The 20,231-nt window shown below is 34.2% G+C and overlaps 3 protein-coding genes across 3 annotated transcripts; 2 read left to right on the top strand and 1 right to left on the bottom strand.

Moving 5' to 3' along the window:
• Positions 1 to 2,085: 2,085 nt before the first annotated feature.
• Positions 2,086 to 4,322, top strand: LOC105951279 (F-box/LRR-repeat protein At3g26922). The gene is made up of 2 exons (XM_012974682.2): positions 2,086 to 2,271; positions 2,792 to 4,322. Exons 1-2 carry the CDS (start codon positions 2,224 to 2,226, stop codon positions 4,151 to 4,153), a joined length of 1,410 nt encoding a protein of 469 aa, XP_012830136.2. The 5' UTR covers positions 2,086 to 2,223; the 3' UTR covers positions 4,154 to 4,322.
• A 397-nt stretch (positions 4,323 to 4,719) lies between these two features.
• LOC105951278 (DEAD-box ATP-dependent RNA helicase 53, mitochondrial) lies at positions 4,720 to 9,540 on the bottom strand. Its single transcript, XM_012974680.2, has 8 exons — positions 8,900 to 9,540; positions 8,260 to 8,387; positions 7,733 to 8,144; positions 7,490 to 7,588; positions 7,162 to 7,386; positions 6,065 to 6,226; positions 5,517 to 5,945; positions 4,720 to 5,054 (listed from the first exon to the last, which is right to left on the bottom strand). Exons 1-7 carry the CDS (start codon positions 9,278 to 9,280, stop codon positions 5,535 to 5,537), a joined length of 1,818 nt encoding a protein of 605 aa, XP_012830134.2. The 5' UTR covers positions 9,281 to 9,540; the 3' UTR covers positions 4,720 to 5,054; positions 5,517 to 5,534.
• A 6,933-nt stretch (positions 9,541 to 16,473) lies between these two features.
• LOC105951581 (uncharacterized) lies at positions 16,474 to 19,083 on the top strand. Its single transcript, XM_012975037.2, has 7 exons — positions 16,474 to 17,136; positions 17,264 to 17,411; positions 17,528 to 17,719; positions 17,825 to 17,953; positions 18,131 to 18,300; positions 18,401 to 18,531; positions 18,969 to 19,083. Exons 1-7 carry the CDS (start codon positions 16,482 to 16,484, stop codon positions 19,047 to 19,049), a joined length of 1,506 nt encoding a protein of 501 aa, XP_012830491.2. The 5' UTR covers positions 16,474 to 16,481; the 3' UTR covers positions 19,050 to 19,083.
• Positions 19,084 to 20,231: the final 1,148 nt, after the last annotated feature.

Raw genomic sequence — 20,231 nt, 5'->3', positions numbered from 1 at the left:
TGTAATTTACCCTATAATTTATGTGTGTAGATCCAAGTCAAAATATCTAGGTTTTTAATAAATTAATAATATTTATTGTGGCGAAAATACCCTTAGTTCAAATCAAATCAAATCCCAAAAAATTTCTCTATCAAAACAAATTCCCAAATATTAACTAAAAAATTAAATTAATCATAAAAAAAATATACAATTTATTTTACAAACTCATACTCTAAAAACGCTCCAGGAACTGTGACGCTTCCCGCGACGCCTATGACTCTGTGCACTGCAAATAGCAAACTGAAAATTAGATATTTTATTATTGAATTGCAAACAACGAAATACCTATGATTTCGTCAAATGCAAATAGTAAACTGAAAAAAGAAATCCATAATGTGCATTATTGAATTGCAAACAAAAAATTACCTATGACTTCGCCAAATATAAACAACAAATTTAAGAAAAAAATATAGCAGGGCTTGCATTATTGAATTGCAAGCAATAAACTACCTATGACTTCGCCAAATGCAAACTGCAAACTGCAAACTGAAAAAAAATCATCATCATTAAAATCACCTACAAAAAAAATTGTTTATGGAACACGTTGCAAACAGCAAAAACATTAAACAAAGTGTTTGTAAAATGTAAATTAAGACATACATTGCAAATTGTAAACCAGCGGAATTGTATCTCAACACCAAACGCAATTCTTCAAACAACAAACAAAGTTAAACCAACCTGCAAACGAAAATTGCTAACAACAAACGATGGGAAGGTTCTACATAAGGGAGACACAATGCGAATTTTGACTAGAATTTTGGATTTTTGAATTTTCTTTAGGAGAGGGGAGAGGATGTTTGTTGTCCTCTTTGATTTTTTCACCAAAAAATCATGTCATAATCTAAAAACATCACTGTTTTTACCTTCTCTACAATATTTCATCATAAAAAAAAATAAAGAATAAGAAAAAAAAACGGAGAAAATATATGAGAATTGTTTTCCTATTAATTGAGGGTGTTTATGTCTATATATAATTATTTTATTTTATTTATATTATTTTTTTGGATCAAAGGACTTATATATATTCATCTAGCAACTACGATATCTACTTATATAAGTCCAAAATAAGGAGTGTCTAACAAATATCTCCATTAAAAATAGAGGTACGAAAGTGCGTGGTCTAAGAGCAACTCCAATGGAGGAACTAAAAGGGGTATCAAACTAAAAAACTACCACTTTGATGCTCCAAAATTAAAAAATCCTCCTCCAATGGAGGCATTAAATGGAGAACTATTTTGATATTCAACCACCCCGAGGTGCAAAAATACTCCCTGGAAAATGAGGTATCAAAAATGTAACCACTCTATTAACCTATCACAATTTTCCACGTGGCATTTAATAATATAATTATTCATATATTTAAAATTTGATAATCTATTTGATACTTGTGGTTGGAGTGGATTTTTTTTCTAGAAGTATCAAAGTATTATATCAAGTATCAAATGAATGTTTAATGCTCCATTTTGATGTCTCTCCATTGGAGTTGCTCTAAGTGCCAAACACGTGCTTTTCCTGTCCAAGTTACACATGGTGGACGAAATTATAAAAAAACTACTTATTTGAAAGCCAATTCCGTGCTAAAAAAAAATTAAGGACCAAAATAAAATAAAAAAATTGTATAATATAGCACCAAAACTATAACTATCCCTATATTACCACACGAAAAAATTTGCTATCAATATTTTACCCTTTTTTATATTGAATAACGTGAGATGGCCCACACGTATTTTTCTTTTCCTTTATATATATATATATATATATATATATATATATATAAATAAAAAAAAAAAAAAAAAAAAAAAAAACCAACCCTTGTAGAAGAGTTGGTACGTACCTAGGTTTATTATTAGAGTAGAGAAGCTTCATAGGAGAGTTGTACCTAACTTCTACCATTAATGACTAGAGGTGTAGCATTCGAATCCTGCCCCTCACCTAGATCACCGATTTATAACAGGATTTGGATTTTTCAAAAAATACATATATATATATATATATACACATACATTAATAGAAAATAAACAATCTGCTTCTACGTGATCTGCTATATTTGGTAGCAGCTGATTAGTATTACAAGTTACATCATCATAGGATCTGGAGAAAACTCCTTTGGTCGAAAGAACAGATAATCATTCTGTCTGTTTTATCTTCTCCGTTTTCTGTACAAAGATTCAATCTTTATTTTCAATGGGTGTGAAGCGACTCAAAATTCATACCAATTTTCAACCCAATAAGGTCAGCTTTCTTTTCCACAAAAACCTTTTGCCTCTCTGATTTTTAATTTTTTTTTTCTTCTCTTATATCATGATGCCTATCTGTTGTTTGGCTGCTACATACAATACAATAATCTCTATCTTAGTTGCTATTGGTGATATGTAAATATGTGAAACACTAAAGATTAAGGCTTTTCTTTTTTTAATAATTAATTTATAGTTTAAATAAGCTTTTCTAGGAATTGCTCTGGTGTTAGGTATTCAAAGCTTTTTGTCCAAAGATTCAATCTTTATCATGAGTAGCAGTGGCGGAGCAGCATAGAACCAACATTTTTCAAATCTCTATTAATTTATTTATATAACAACCCCCTTCATAATTTTTCAAATCTTTATGTATACAATAGTATTAACAACCCCCTTCATAATTTCTTTAATGGCTTGAAATCCTGGCTCCTTTAATTCATAGCAATTTTCAACTCAATAAGGTTTTTTTCTTATTCTAACATACTATTATCCTTTTCTCTTTTTTTTTTAACTGACAGTGTGGTAAGATGAGTTTTGTGGGGGAAGCTGATGATTGGATAAGTGAGTTGCCCGATGACATTCTGGTACATATATTGTCTTTACTATCGCTCAAGGAAGCAGCACGCACTAGTGTCCTTTCGTCTCGTTGGATCAACTTGTGGAAACACACCCCCTCTCTCTGCTTTGATGCTCAACAAAGTTTATTAGACAAGCTTTATCTTGAACTCGACTTACTCGAGAGTGAGAGGCTCAAATACGTGAAATGGGTGAACTCCGTTATTCAATCACACAAATCACCCGCCTTAAAAGAGTTCAAAATCCGTTTTAATCTAAACAAATCATCAGCAAAATCAATCACTCGGTGGCTTGAATTTGCATTCTCAAGAAAAGTTGAGAGGCTGGAGTTGGACATTAAAACTCGTCACGGTTCGTCTAAATATTATTGTTTCCCCGACGAGTTTCTTACCCTAACCGATTGCAGACCACCACCTAATTTCCAACCCGCTTCACACAGTATGCTTGTAGCCGCCGGCTTTAAGTCCCTCAAAGCATTAGTTTTCAAATTTGTTCGTGTGAGTGGTGGAGCTATCGAGTTCTTGTTACATAACTGCCCGTTACTCGAACAATTGATTGTCCATGAATCAAACAAATTATCAAAGCTTCAAGTCTGTGGTTCATCCCTCAAGTTAAAACACTTGGAGATAGTCCATTGTTGCCCGGGTTTGGAATCACTTAAAGTTTCTGCGCCAAAGCTTACTACACTTATTGTTACGACTGTAACGGGACTTTTGCTTGAGAATGTTCCGATGCTAGTTAACGTATCTGTCAGGTGTGACCCTGACAGTATTTCAATAAAACGTTTATTCGATTTTGTACTGTCTCGCTGCATTTCTCATATGCACACTCTTTACTTGGGGCAATACAGCTGTGGTTTTTTACGAGGAGAAATGGACGAGATTTGCGACCTTCCTAAAATGCCCAATCTGAAGAAGTTGGTCATCGAATATTGTGGAAGAGGTCATGAAAGTCTTATTAGGTTGGCTGCTTTGATAAGGGCATCTCCGTACTTGGAGGAATTTGTTTTACAGTTTAATTGGTCTACACTACCGAGGGAAGATAGACAAATCGAGGGTGCCGTAGCAAATTCTCCCCACCATCACCTTAAAATCTTCAAGTTTTGTAGCTATTATGGCAGCGCGAATGATGTTGAATTACTCAGCTACATTTTGGAGAATTGCATCGTTCTTGAGAAAATAATAATTGATCCCGATTTTGTATGGTTCCGTGACAAATTAGAGGTGGAAGAAACTGCAAGGTTGAACGTAAAGCAGAAGCTTGCACCACAAGTACCTCGACATATTGAATTGGTTGTTCTATAACTTAAAACCATAGGATGTATTCCAGTATTCAATTATCTGTTTTTTTTTATTATGATTTCAAATTAATACTATCGAGTTATTTTCTTGACGTTGTCTCCGTCGATTTACATGTAACGTAATGGATTTGTCTCCATCGATTATCACCTTATGACCATTTTTTTCGATTCAAGAGTTGAGTTTTTCGGGAAGCTATCTTCATGACATGCATTTTACCTGTCGAATACTCACCGAAAGGGATTTTTACGGATTGGAGAGCTTATGTCAGACAAACCCCACAAAGTTGTTTGATCATCTTGTCAAAAACTATGGATTCTGAAAAGGGCCCGGAGCTTCTAGAACCTTTGACCGGTCTCGGCTTTCGTGTTCGTGCAATAACTCCTGATTTGAGGCCTGAGAGTTGGAGATGCAGGGGAAATTCAACACAATTATCGAAAGCTCGTATCCTAAGACAAATCTCAAAGGCCAACAGATTGGACTAGATACATACATTATACATATCATGTTTTAGAACTGAGATCAAAATAACCAATTTTGTATACATTCTGATATAGAATACAATGCAAAACTGAATTTAAAATATTTTATAGCAAAGAACCACCACATCATATCATTGCACGTTCTAGATATCATTCCAAGTTTTAAATCGGCAAAAACTATGAACACTAGAAGAAAATCATGTTAAGAACAAGATAATAAATTACATATATTATAATCCTAAGCAACACTCGTAGCATTGTGCTTAATCTCTAATTTTTTTTTCAAGCAAAGAGATAAATGATTATATATATATCATCCAAGTCTTCGATTATTTGGTCACGGAAGGAAGAGACTTTCAAAGTGACATCATCTTCTAGATTGCCTCGTAAACTTCTGTCCTTAACACCTTTAATGCCATCTCATACTGAAACAATACAAAGTTACACACACAATATTCATAAGAAAAAGAAAAAGAAAAAAAAAACACAAGGCAAGAAGACAAGAAAATATAAGCACTACTAAATAAATTATACCTCGTAAAACAGAAACTCTTAAGCAATGGAAAAAAAAAAACCAAAGGGGACCTCAGGTTTATGATCATCACTTATAAACATGAATTACAGTGCATCACAATGCGTGTTTGATTATCTTACCATAAAACTCAATGAAAGCACTTCTATCTGGTGCACATTTTGTGGCATATTATCTCTTTCCTTTTCTTTTCTTCTTTTGTGGTTTTATGAGTATCATAATTTCAAATAAGAACCACTATCCCAATTAAAATAAGTTCGTAAGTGGTAGATTTTCAGATCAAGACACAGGTTGAATGCAAATTAATAAATGCCGAATACAAATTAATAATTCGTGAAAGAGAAAAAGGAATCACCTTGAATAGTAGCTAGGTTCAGAAAAATCTTCTCCCTTTATTTCTGTCACCGTCGCTGTCATCACGACCAAACCTACTGGAACGATCTGAACCAAAGTCCCCAAAACCACTCGAGCGATTGGGACCACTTTCTCCAAACCCACTTTTCCTAACCGGACCACCCAAGTCCCCAAAACCACTACCTGACCGGCCGCCAGATCCAAAACTCGAGCGGCCACCGCCAGAACCCTGACCACCAAATCCAGGTCCACCAAAGCGACCACCAACACCACCACCGGAATATCCACTACCCCTGGAATTACCATAACCACCAGATCGTCCTCCAAATCCAGAATCACCGAATCGACCACCTCCCGAATTTCCACGACCACCTTGGTCCATTCTACCGTACATTTCCATGGTCGCGGCATCAACAGCTATCTTAGGGAGCTAAATAAAACCACCCAAATTACAAACAATTTAGTCCAATTGCAATTATAATGAGGTTAAAGGATTCAATAATTCAGAAAGAAATATGCATAATGGATATAAAGTTGATGATAACTTACCTCTGTGAATCGGCATCCTACTTCACGCTCAATAGACTTAACTTCCCTATATTGGTGGGTTGAGTATATCAGAATTGCACTACCTTTCTTCCCAGCACGCCCTGTTCGTCCAGATCGATGGACAAATATCTCTGAAGAGTTTGGAAGCTCATAATGGATAATCTGACCACCATAAAATACCCACATGTAAATACAAGTGCTGACAAATCAATCGTCTACCTAAAGCAGCATATATATATATATATATATATATATATATATATATATATATTATAGGGAAGTTAATATAGTTTATTTGTAGCAGGCTAGAATTAATTATGTGCCTTCAATTATTTAAGGACACAAACATTGAAGCTCCAATAACATAAGATAAAACAATGAAGATGTGGATTGATTAGTTGGTATAACTGCCACAAAGACAACAATGATATTTCCTGTCAGAAATCAAGTGTTGATAATGTCACATTTTTTAAGCATGCCATCATGTTTTCCATGACTGGACTAGATATTAAGGAGACTGCTTTTAAAACAAACTACAAATGAGAGAAACATATGGAATGATAGCTCATGGGGCCTTGTTTGGCAACGTTTACAACTACATATACTTACATAAAGGTTTAGAAGTAGGTGCACTTGTACTTTATTGAAATGATTATTATTTAGTTACAATAATTAATACACATGCATACAAGTTACAGTTGATTGTAATAAGATCTACAAATAAATTAAAACATTTTATTTGTCAAACCTCAAAATTAATTAACATTTTGGAGGCCTCAACATTGCTTTATATGTCAACTGTTCACACCTCTGTATGTGTGATCCATAAACCAATTAAGGCTAAAAAAACATTGCAATTTTTTTTAACCAAACAACAGCTTAGGTTGGTTGATAGGTCTTTCAAACGTTTCTACCCACCAAATATAGCCTTAGATGTACTGGAATCCGAAAAAAATTATATGTATACATAAGTGAGTGAAGTAATTTCTTAGAGAGTAAGAAAAAAAAAAAAGAACAGAACACATAGGCAGTTTATCCAAAATTCTGTCATATAAGAAGGCAAACAAGTACAAATAGAGATATAGAAGAAAAATCACCAGATCAACATTGGGTACGTCAAGTCCACGGGCAGCCACATCAGTAGCTACTAAAGTATTGAACCTTCCATCTCGAAAAGCAGAAAGAGTTCTCTCCCTTTGGTTTTGTGAGATATCACCATGCAACGCTTCACATTTAAAGTTCCCTTGCATGGCATGTGCCAATCGATCAGCATCACGCTTTGTTTGAGTAAATACAATACATTTACCTCCTTTTGCATGCTCCTATTATCAAATGAACCAGATTTTTTTTGTTCAGAACAGACTTAATCACTCACAAGACAAAATTAACTAAATAATATAAAAAATAGAAGTTCTAAATTTATACTGTTATCAAGCTCCCAATAATTGCTTGCTTCTCTCGCATGTCTGCTGCAATTGAGTATAAGGAAATCCCATCAGCTAGCTTCTGATCAGAATCTCCAACCTGAGCACACATTCAACCAATCCTTTCATGTAAGGTTAGCAAGTCAAAGTAGAATATTCTACGAAGTCATAATTACAATTTATAATGCTTGCTCAAATAAGAAAAATCGAAGCACAAACGCATAAACACAAGGGCTGCACTCACAAGGTCTACGGTAAGTGGGTTCTTTAAGAACTTCTGAGTAAGTCTCAAAATCCAATTTGGCATTGTAGCTGAAAACATCATTGTCTGATGCTTCTGTGTAATAAATCCCAAAATAGTCTCAACATCATCTGCAAACCCGACGTTAAGCATCTGATCAGCTTCGTCAAGAACAAGAAATTGCACTTCCTTCAAATTCAAGGAACCACGCTTAATCAAATCAATGACACGGCCAGGCGTTCCAACAATGATATCAACACCATGATCAAGAGTACTCATCTGGCGTGATATTGGAACACCACCATAGACGCATAGAGTGTCTAATTTTGGGGCAGCCTCTGCAAATTCTTTGTCCACTTGTTTAGCAAGTTCTCTGGTTGGAGCCAAAATAAGTGCTAAAGGATTCTTGCCCTGTCTGAATATTGACAACAAGAATAAGAAATTATCAGCCTATAACAACACATAAATTCCAAATTAATTATTTATTCAACAAAGAAAGTAATAGGGAAATAAGATGGAAGATAGCTAACCCATGCTTCTCATTGAACTTGATGATTTTATCCATGATAGGGATCCCAAAAGCTAGTGTCTTCCCTGTTCCAGTTCTTGCTCGGCCTATCATATCACGACCCTGCATAGCGGGTTCCAAGACAGCCCTCTACAATGCAAAAATTGACACTCATAAACAAAGGCAAACAAATCCGTGAACTATATTTGATCAACAAGATGCAAAGAGTCTAAAACAAACACGAGAATAACTAAAAATAAATACAATTAGATTCATATATGTACTCAACTCCCCTGTCGCATCAAAAACTGGAAACAAGACAAATAAACTCATAAGCTATAGACAGCTTTAAATTATTTTTGTTACTTCTTCAATTAGTAACACAAAGTGATGCGCACTATTGTGCAATGTTAGTAATAATCTCACTCACTACAACTACTGCCCTGTCAATCCTACACTTGGACCCAAGTTATATATACGATTTCCAGTATGAAAAACACCAAATTAACAAGTAACACAGAATAAATTTTGCTGATAAAAAAAAAAAAAAAAACTTAGCAACATAACACTTGCACACATTGAAAAAGCTTTGAAGAGATTAACCAATGATATGGATCTATTAACATGAAATTGGAAAAAAAGAAGGAATCTTTAAATGATACCTGAATAGGGAAAAGCTTCTCGATACCCTTACGGGCCAAAGCCCCAACGATCTCTTGAGAAATACCAAGCTTGGAGATCTCAAGACCTTCATCGGAGGGCCCGGGCCCACTCGAAGCCCTTTTCTCATCGGCGTCAGAATAATCAGCGACGGCAAAACCAGCACGCGAAGGCAGACTCGAATGGAAACCCTTGGTCAATCCAAATACAGAAGAAGGTTTGGGGAGAAGGGAACGAGTGGCAGAGGTGTGAATATGTTGAGAAAAGAGGGCATTTGACGGAATCGGGAGCGGCTTCTCACAGAAGAAATGGCTGAGAGCGGTGATAGCTAATCTCTTGGACGATGATGAAGAAGATCTCCTAATCAAAAGAAGGCTGCCCATTTTCCTTTTTTTTTTTTCTCTGTGGAAAGAGAATTTAGTGTGAAGGAGAAGAGAGAGAGATATAAACCCTAAATAGTGGAGGAAGGGTTTTGGTTAGGGTTTAGGAAAGGGGCGACGAATGAAATGAGAGTTAAGCAATCAACTGATGAATGAATAATATACGAGGCGGTCTTCGGGTGTGGTGGGGTCCACAGTATAAAAGCCTATAGATATTTTTCTAAGATACTATTGTAAATGAATGAATATAAAAGTGAGTGGTTAGGATTATAAACGAGTCGGAGTCGAGCCGAACTTAGCAAATTTGATTAGTTTGTCGACAAATTTCGTTCTTGTTCGAGTTGAGTTTGTCGAGCTCGAGCTCTGGTTCAATTTTTTCTAAATGTTATTATTTTTTTATTATATAATTATTTATATTATAATAAAAGTTTACAAAATAAGAGATGAACTGGGATTATTTATATTTGTTATATTATTAATTTGAAATAAAGATGAAAAAACTCGCGAGCAACTCATTAGTAACTAAAAATGAGCCCGGGCGCCAACTCCTCAAAAGGTTCGACTTTGTCGGGTCATTTACATTTCTAGATAGGATTGTAGATACGAGTACAATGAAATGAAAAGAAGATGAACAACAATTTAAATGACTTGAGTGATGAGTCGATTCAAATTGTGGATTATTGGAATTTTAATAATTTTTATACAAATTTAAATTTAATTAAATAAGTAAAAAAAAAATGAATATTTGGGTGACAATATTTGATAGTCTTTAGCGGAGCCAAATTAATTAACTTCAAATATTTATTATAACCTTTTTTCCATTTGTCGAATCCCACACTTGTCGAGCAAGTAACAATTACAAAAGGCACACGTATCATGTGCAAAAGAAAATTACATATTCATCTGTAGTTAAATTTTATACAATTGAATTTGTTCTTTAGATAGCCGAAAATATTTTGATTTACCCATCAAATATATAGATAGAGCAATGAATGTTAAGAAGGTTTATTGTTAATATGGTTAAGGACATTCCCCATAGATTAATCTTTTTTTATTATTGCTAGGGACATTCATTTTTTCTATATTAAAAATTTGGCTCCTTCGACCCTACACACGGTGATAAACACTGGGTGGGTCTTCTGCTGCCACGTGTCCCTTTTTTTATATTTCTAAAACTCCTAAAAGTAAACCCTAGCGAAAAATATATTATAAAATACAAAAAAGAGATACGTGGGAGCATACGGCTAATTTAAAATAATTTAACCTAATTTTTTTTTACCGCAAACTGCTAGATTAAAACCCTAAATAAGTTTATGTGGGCTTGTGCCATTTTAGGCCTAATAAGTAGTTAATTAGTAGTTTTTCTCAAAAAAAAAAAGTAGTTAATTAGTAATTGTGATAAGTTTATTTAGACTTAACCAATTGGGCTTATGTGGTGTTTGCAAATGTTTTTTGAAGGTGATTATGCGGTTTTTTTGCTCATAATTTGTTTTTAGGTGTTTGCAAAATCAACTTTTGCTTTTGCTTCTCTTAAAATAATCTGCTTTAAGCTATTTTTTTAAAAGCAACCATAACCCTGCTTTTTCAATTTTAGTTCATTTTCCGAAATATTTGCAAACACCCCCAACTTTTAGAAATAAACACTTAAAACTAACTTAAATCACAATCACTAACTTCTGCTTTTAAATAATCATTTGCAAACACCACCTTAAATTATTAAAAAAGTGTCTCTCTCACGCTCGATTTGGGTATGAGATGTGATTTTCCAAGCCCAACTTGGATGTGTTTGTGAAGTTTGGGGGTTTGGGAGTTTTAAAGAGAGAAAATAATTTTTGAATGAATGGTATTCGTAAAATTAGACATGTCAAAATTATTTAAATATTAGTAATACATGGTTTTTAGCAATCCGACACAATATAGGTTATTAAGAACATCTCCAATCGGTTTCATCATTTTTTTCATCAAATCCTTTTTTTGGTGGTGAAAAAATGGGTTCATCTTCCACCGGTAGTACACGAATGGTGGAAAATGGTGTTTTTGTTCTCCAATAGATTTCACAAAAATTTAGACCAATATTAAAATAATATTATTTTACCATTTCACTACTTATAGGAAATGGGATTTGGTTTGGTCTCCCATGTCATTTCACCATATAAGCCTAAAAATATAAATTTAATGTTAATCGTAATTTTATTATATTGTATTTCCTAAGTGTTAATTATAGATCCAATGTTAAGTAATAAATTCTTTTAACTACATAATTTAAAAAATTTGTTATCAATTTTAAAAACTATCTGAATATGAACTCAAATTATTTTACATATAATAAAATCATACATAAACAATAATCTCATAAATTATTGCATAAATAAAATATTACAACATAAATTAATTTAAAATCAGAAACTAATCAACATTGATTAAAAAAAATACAAATTTAATTAAAAATAACCATATTCTATTATTAGAACTAATATTTTTATTAATAATGATAGATGTATTTATAATTTAAAAACTAATTTAGTAATTTAACACCAATGTATTTACGATAAATATGCTAATAAGTTGGTAATCGGGTGCAATTAGTTAAAATTGTCATTTTATATGCTACTTAATAAAATGGTGTTAATTACACTAAATCCTATTTTCACCTCTATATTTGGTAGGAAAATTAGGATTTGGTGGAAAAATCGGAAAATGGTGAATCGGTGGGAGATGAAAATTCCTTCACCAAAAAAATTGGTGGAAAAATAGGATTTGAGTGTATGGTGATATGGGGGTTGACCACGGTGGGAGGCTAAAACCAAATCTTCATAATTTTAGATGTAATGGTGATATAAAAATTTCGGGTGGGAGATTAAAAACACCTAAATTAGATGAAAAAAATGGCGATATAGCGACCGGTCGGAGATGCTCTAAATACAATAAATTAAGACAAGTTGATCTGAATCTTTATATATAAAATTAAGAGATGTTAGGGCAACCTACGAACATCTAATAACGTTATATATTTATAATTTTTATTAAATTAATTGTTTTTTATTCATTTCCTTTTTTTTTTTACTTTCTTAACAATTGAAATTTACAAATCGGCTAGCAAAATCCTAATTAACTCAAATGGTTTTTTTTTTTTCTTCTTTTTGCAATTTCTTTGTTGACCCCTCTTTTACACACGCATATGTGGAATTTTTCTACTTTAATTATCGAAAGAGTAAAACAAAATCTCTCTAGCTCTCACACACATGAATGTGGATTTCTGCCTAATTCAACTTTATTTTGATAATTTGAATTTCACAATTTATTATTTTCATATTGCATAATTTAATTTTTTAATATAATTTAATTATTATGTATTTAAATTTTCTTCCTTTTTGCAACGTTACCCACCGGAAAAAAAGAAAAGTTGCTAATAAGCACAAAGAAACAGGTAATTTTAGGGGTTTTTGCTCATAAATACCTAATGCCCAAAAACTTTTGCTATTCAGTCCATAAACGTTTTTTCTTTGTCTGCGCTCCCTACTTTTAACTTTCTCTTACACTTCCTCTCTACCTACTTGAATTGACATGTTTGCCCTTCGATAATTGATTTTGTATTTCTTTTTTCTTCTATATATATTACTATACTTATAACCAAACACTCCATATTCTTACTTCAATCAATTATTTTAGTTCCCAAACAACTCCAACGTTCACCCAAAATAAAATTAAAAAAACGCCGGGAAAAAAAAAACGATAACTTTTTTTTCCAGATTGTCATCATCATCCCTGTTTGTTTTCATCGTATTCTTCTTACTCTTCATCTTGCTCTTCCTTCTTCTTCCTTTTTTCTTTTTTAATTATCGGTTTTTGTTCTTGACGAATTTTCACCAGGGATATGGATTGTGCATTGTATGATGATCTTGAATATGATCGGTGTAATTGTGAATCGGAAACAATTTTTGGGAGAAACGACATGGGCTACGGGCAATCTTCCCCTGCAATTCCTTTTGCCGCGAACATTGACACACATATCGATGATACTTTTCGGTACATAACATATATATTATATGGCAATCGACTATACTTATTAGGTACTCTAGACATACGTTTGTGTTGAATGTGTAATACCGTGATTTTCAATATTTAAAGTTTAAGAATTTTTTAATTTATAAATAATTAGTAGCCATTACATGTCCCTAAAACATGTTTAAAACATCAATAAACTCAATATTTATTGAAAAAATAATTGTATTCGAAGAATCGTATGACTACGGAACTGTAATTGTTTACCGTTGTTCGCCATAACGTATGTGTTATGTATCGCGTTCATAAATCGTATGACTAGAGCGCGATAATCGTATGAATAGAGAACGGTAATTGTTTACCATTGTTCTCCAAGAACGTAGACACTGTGCTTACATAACGTAGGTTCATAAATCGAATGATTTGAAGTTTAAATTACAGTCAAACACCCACTTTCAATCAATTATCCTAGTTCCCAAACATGTTTGTATCTTGCATCATTCTAAACTTACCGAGGCAAAAAAAAAACGATGTTCGTCTTCATTCTCTCATCCTCTGGTCGCTGTCGTGATTATTGTCTCTGCCACTGGTCGCCGTCGGTCTTTGTCGCCGTCGACCGGCCTTTTTTTGTTGTCTTTGCTTTAATTTGAGGTCTGTCCGTCTGCTACATACGGGAACAATGAAAGCAAAGGATGACGATCAACAACCCCCTGTCGAAATCTTAGCAAGGTATCGATCCAGGGGACAGTTCCATATCTTCGCCATCAAGAATAATGCGACTCTGGCGGACCTTTATTTGATTGTAGGACAGAGGTGGTCTGATGCAAAATTCAGCACAATGGTACTTGAATACCTAGGCCCCCGTGAAAGAATTCACGTGAGGTTGAACACCGACGAGGACGTGCGCACAATGCTATTGATGTATTCGATTATGAAGATGAACATCGTTGACCTGTTTATGAATAGAAACGAGAGAGACGACGAGGCTCATTTGCGTGACAACGCCCAGGACAATAGAAGGTTAATATTTACTCATTAATGTTTACATTAACGTATTTAGTGTACATATAACACGTATACACACGTGGTAAATATGTATGTACGTTACTGTAGTATTGTATACTTGGCGATATCCGTTAGATAACGTATTTTAAGGACGTATCGTTTCACAATAAATATAGTATAATCGCTGATTAGTTTAATTATTTATTTTCATCTGAAAGGTTGCCATTATTTGAACAAGAGGATGCGAACAATGTGCTTCTTAAATCCTCAATTGATGCATGGAGACACTCTATTAGAGGAGAGGGCCAAAGTTTCAGAGGTGCTGATGAGTTTAGAGTAATGCTAAAGAAATATTGTGTTGCCAATTTGTGATCATTTAATATAAGAAAAATGATTGGCAAAAAATCATAGTTGTTTGCGTTGATGCGGAATATATACAAATGGCGAGTTTATGCATCGTGCATGCCGCAGATTCGTTATTTTGCATCCGAAAAGATGATCTCCGCCACACGTGTGAAATGGATAGTCTCCGTTCAAGAAGTCATCATAAAGGAAAAATCAAGAAGTCATCCTAAAGCCATTGAAATGTTGATTGATATCCAAAAAGACTATGGTGTGGATATTCAGTATCACAAAGCATTGAGAGGGTAAGGAAATAGCGATGCATAACATCCATGGAGCTGAGCGTATGTCTTATGATAAATTAAGGAGATATTGTCGCACTGTAAAAACTACAAATCCAGTGAGTATTGCAGATTATGAGATCGATTCTGTTACTTAGCAGTTTGTTCGGATGTTTATTGCGTTTAGGGCTTGTATCGATGGTTTTGTTCGTGCATGTAGGCCCATGATATTTTTAGATGGAACACATATTAAAAACAAGGATGCTTGCTTAGTGTTGTGTGCTAGGATCCAGACGATGATCTATTCACGATTGCATATGCAGTTGTTAGTTCCGAAAATAACGTGAATTGGGAATGGTTTTACCTCAAGTTGAGATAAATTTTAGTTTCTCGCGGAATTTTGTCGTATGTAAATTTTACTTTCTTTTCCGACCGTCACTCTGGGATTCTCAAAGTAGTCCCAAAGATGTTTCCCGATAGCCACCATACTTATTGTTTGGCACTTGATTGATAACTTTAGAAAAAAGGTACAAAGCGTAGTTGTTTTTTAAATACTATATACATTTATGCATTATACGCTTTTTATTTAGTTTGTATACAAATGGGTAAAAAACTAAACACTACATAAATTCTATGGGAATACGAAAATGCTTTGTAATTTAGTCTACTACCATAGCTAAAAAAATAATAATCAAACTCGAAAAAACTAAAAAGGCAGAGTTTTTTGACCAAAAGGGTCTGGGTATAAACGCACATGTCTCTTACAATATACTAAACATGTGTGTGTAATCACAAAACCCATCCACTTAAATACTCAAAATCATTCAATTCGACAAAAAACAAGACGTTTTCGCGAAGGTGTTTTACTCAGCAACAAAAGCACAAAATTTATTGTGTAATTTTAGGGTTTTTGAAATTGGGTTTCTATAATTTTTCAAATAAACATGCAATTGTTTCAGAGCAAGAACCGAACCTTCAAAGCAGGTTAATTTTCGTATTTTCTCTGCTTCGAGGTTGAAGACTAGTGGAGTATTTTCGTATATCTTCTTCTTTTTTTTCTTTTCTTTTTTTCTTGTCGTCAACTAATTCTTCTTCGCGGGTATTCACAACGTTGGGTTTATTCAAAGTCGAACCGACGTTTCGTATCTGGAAAACGTGCTTTGTTCGGCACATTTTCACGAAAAAACGTATTCTTTTGACAAAAACATATCAGAAAAAGCGTGTTTTTGTTCGGCACATTTTTTACAAAAAAAACGCGTTCTGTAAAGGAATAGAATGGGCGGATGTTATTTGGTATTAAAGAGAGGGGTATTCCAGACATTTCGGATGGGGTAGGGAGTGAAGTGTAAGTGAAAATTAAAAGTAGGGAGTGTAGACAAAGAAAAAACGTATAAGGACTGAATAGTAAACATTGTTCGATAATAGGTATTTATGAGCAAAAACCCCGTAATTTTAATAATTTAAGAAACAATAATATAAAATTCATAAAAAAAATGATGGCCATAAACATTTCAACAAATAACAACATCAAGAATAGGATGAATAATAGAACCAAATCCTTAAACGCACACCACATGGAAAATAAATCAACGTCATGGTTTCAAGGCCAAATCACACGAGGACAAGGATCTTTGCTTATTATATATATACATGCATATTCAAATATAGTAAGCCAGAAAAGGTTGGTCATTTCGTCGAATAGTTTATGTGCGTGCAATCCACGAATCAAGAACCTGTATTATTCAAATCCAATTCCTCCTCTGCTCTGCAGACTCGTCGATTTCACATACAATCAAACAACAATTACCTCCAACCATTTGTCTCTTTGTTGCCGCCCGAATATTATATTCCTTAATTCAACCATTTTTAACCCCCCACCCCGACCAATCACTCAATTCTTCAACAAGAAGAAGAAGAAGAAGAAGAAAAACCCAGTTGACAACACACTCCCAAAGCTGCAATTCTTTTTAATTTTTTACTTCGGGATTAGTGAAATGAAGAGGTATAGGAATAGAAGAATCTGGGATTTTGAGCATGAATTGAAGATGGTTGATAGAGATGATGATGATGTTAAGAAGGCGAGGAAGGTGATTCTTGGTATAGATGGTGGGACCGCACATACAGTTTGCATTTGTATGCCTTTTATACCCTTCACTCACCACCTGCCCGATCCTCTGCCCGTCCTTGCCCGAACCGTTGCCGGCTGCTCCAACCACAACAGCGTTGGTGGTATTTATATATATCTCTGTAAATATTCTTTTAATCAATTCAGATAATGTTGTTATACTGCTCTTGTATTTGCTAGGTACTATGATTCATTCTTTAATGAATTTACCAAATTGGTTTGTGTTTACAGAAACAGCAGCTAGAGAGAGTTTGGAGCAAGTAATGGCGGATGCTCTCGCAAGGTCACGTTCGACTCGTTCGTCCGTCGAAGCCGTTTGTCTCTCGGTTTCCGGTGTCAACCATCCAACAGATCAGCATCGCATACTCAATTGGCTCAGGTTGCTTCGGAATTTTGTTCTCGATTACGACACCGGACTAGACTAGTCAATATGTATTTCCTGAAACAAATCCGATACTAGTTAGTTAGTTAATGTTTGATTGGTTGTGTGTGTAGAGAAATATTTGCGAGTGACGTGAGGTTATTTGTTGAGAACGATGCTGTGGCGGCTCTGGCGAGCGGGACGATGGGGAAACTACATGGATGTGTTCTGATAGCTGGCACTGGTACTATTGCTTATGGCTTCACTGAAGATGGCAGACAAGCTCGCGCTGCTGGTGCGGGCCCCGTTTTAGGTGACTGGGGAAGGTACTTCTCCTTCGTTTTTTACTTTCTTTACTCGATCTCGATACACTGTCTCTTATTACACAAACAACATCGTTAAAACTTCATGGTACGTGTCTTTGGTTGCAGTGGTTACGGTATAGCTGCACAGGCACTCACTGCTGTAATAAGGGCCCACGACGGTCGCGGTCCACTCACTACTCTTACTAATTCTATTCTCGGCACGCTTAAACTTTCTTCACCCGACCAACTTATAGGGTATGTATGTATGTATGTATGTATGTATGTATGTATGTATGTATGTATGTATGTATGTATGTATGTATGTATGTATGTATGTATGTATGTATGTATGTATGCCTTTTAAATATTTTTTACGATTGTGTAATTGAATTAATAAATTTATAATAAGTGTGTCTGTAATTTGGGTTTAAGGTGGACCTACGCGGACCCCTCGTGGGCTCGAATAGCGGAACTTCTTCCGGTCGTGGTTTCGTGTGCGGATGCAATGGACCCTGTCGCAATTGACATCTTGTACAATTCCGTGCATGAGTTGGCGTCAAGTGTCAAAGCAGTTGTCGAAAGATTGGAGCTATGTGGTGAAGGTGCCTTTTTTACAATTACATTCGCGATTTCATTTTTGAATTATCGATTGTGTTTTATTTATACTTTCATTGTAAAATATTATTTTGTGAATTCACGCAGATGGAAAAGACGAATTTCCACTAGTGATGGTTGGTAGTGTTCTTGAAGCCAATAAGAGATGGGACATTGGTAACCAAGTCATGAGTTGCATCTCAAAACATTTCCCGGGTGTTCTTCCAATTCGCCCCAAGGTAAGGCTATTTTCGTCTTTTTCAATCCGTGCCGTGGTTTTTCAGATACAATTTTCATTTATCCAACTGATAAAGCCATATTTTATTTACGATGATTTTTTTTTAATTGAATATTCGGTGTTAAAGATGTTCATTCAAGATTGGTTCTAAACAACTTGATGTTATAATCTTTAGTGTTTCTTCGTTGTTGCCAACTAGGTCTCATCTCAAATCTGACTAGTTATTTATTGTAGTAGCCGAACTATATATAATCTAAATAACGAGACTTATATATGATGCATGGAAGTCGAGAGGTGCTCGTTTTGTGAATTGTTGTTTAAAATTTTGCAAATTCAAGAGACTTATATTATATATAACCGTATTTTTTCGTACATATTCTCTGTTTCATGTTCTAAGCATGTTTTTTCGTTGTTTTTTTTTTCTGTTGATAAAAACAGGTGGAGCCTGCAGTAGGTGCTGCATTGCTTGCTTGGAACTTTCTGATGAAGCATAGTCATCAAGAAGCATTGGGAAGTTGATTATACAGTTTGTTATATATATATATATATATATATATATATATATATATATATATATATATATATATATATATGACAAAATATGAGTCCATTACTTGGTGTATAGCAGCAAAAAAAAAGACATCACATAGAACATAGTGTGTAACAAAAGAAGTAGTTCACTGTGTTTTTATGTGGTTTTTAGTCTTATGACAGTCTCATGTAATGTACTGTCTTTTCTTTTTTTTTTTTTGCTTTCTATTATTACAAGCAGTGTTGTTTAGAAGTTGGTTCAGCTTGGTAGAAACAAATTTTGAAATTTGTGTCTATCCTTATGTCAGGCTGGTTAACCCGCGAATTGTTTTCTTGCCCTGTCCAGTTTGACCGGTTGAATCGTAATATTAGAACCCCGGTGAAAATCGGGTTTTTTGTGCAAAATTGTGCATTTTTTTAATATACAAACAAAATGGCTAAGGCGACGTCTTTTTACTACCTATTTAAAAAAATATATATAATTTAAAATAAAAAACTTTGAATTTGGAAGACATATTATTTTAAATTATTATTTCTATAATATTTGAAATGATTCGGTGTGATACGTGTGTTGATATGTTGTGTGTGTAAAATAAAAGTAGGTTTGATTTACGTTTTGATTTGGAAATATGTAATGAGTTAATGTGTGTGAAAGAAAATATGCTTTCTTTACTACAAATAGTTATAAAAGAAAAATAAAGAAAAAAAAAATTGAACATTGGTTGAACCGGTTCAAGTGTGACCCAATAGTCTGTCTCGATCATTGTCCAGTCCCCAAATGAACTAGAGTGAGGTGCGTCTAATTTTCATTTCCATTCAAGGGTTTTTATGTGTTATTTTTGGACAAAATGGAAAAACAAATTCTTCTAAATTAAGTTAGTCTAGGAGAAGATGCAAGTTAAATGATATTCTTTTTATGAGTAAAAGACAATCACATTAATAAATTAAAAACGAAGAAGAGTATACAATCATAAATTCATAATCGCAAAAACAAGAAAGAGGGATAATATTACGAGGGACAAGACCATCCCAATTCACCGACAAGCCCATTGGGCAAGATTGTGAGCGGCGGTGTTGGAGCTTCTGGATGAGAATCGAAATTTTCATTTAGGCCAAAGGTTCCAGAACCTACGGATATCATCATGGATGATAACTCTGGAGGACCGGTAG

This window comes from Erythranthe guttata, chromosome 8, assembly GCF_056151865.1.
Source record: "Erythranthe guttata isolate IM_541 chromosome 8, IM_541, whole genome shotgun sequence".
Lineage (NCBI taxonomy): Eukaryota > Viridiplantae > Streptophyta > Magnoliopsida > Lamiales > Phrymaceae > Erythranthe > Erythranthe guttata.
Note: the sequence above shows the minus strand (reverse complement) of the source record. Positions and strands in the feature narration are given on the sequence as shown.

Coding starts and splice junctions, on each gene's coding strand:
- LOC105951581 (XM_012975037.2), top strand. CDS start 16,482: ATGGAAAATAAATCAACGTCATGGTTTCAAGGCCAAATCACACGAGGA. Junction 17,412..17,527: donor CGCATACTCAATTGGCTCAG/GTTGCTTCGGAA, acceptor TTGTGTGTGTAG/AGAAATATTTGCGAGTGACG. Junction 18,532..18,968: donor TTCTTCCAATTCGCCCCAAG/GTAAGGCTATTT, acceptor TGATAAAAACAG/GTGGAGCCTGCAGTAGGTGC.
- LOC105951278 (XM_012974680.2), bottom strand. CDS start 9,280: ATGGGCAGCCTTCTTTTGATTAGGAGATCTTCTTCATCATCGTCCAAG. Junction 8,145..8,259: donor AAGTTCAATGAGAAGCATGG/GTTAGCTATCTT, acceptor GTCAATATTCAG/ACAGGGCAAGAATCCTTTAG. Junction 7,589..7,732: donor ACCCACTTACCGTAGACCTT/GTGAGTGCAGCC, acceptor ATGTGTGCTCAG/GTTGGAGATTCTGATCAGAA.
- LOC105951279 (XM_012974682.2), top strand. CDS start 2,224: ATGGGTGTGAAGCGACTCAAAATTCATACCAATTTTCAACCCAATAAG. Junction 2,272..2,791: donor CCAATTTTCAACCCAATAAG/GTCAGCTTTCTT, acceptor TTTAACTGACAG/TGTGGTAAGATGAGTTTTGT.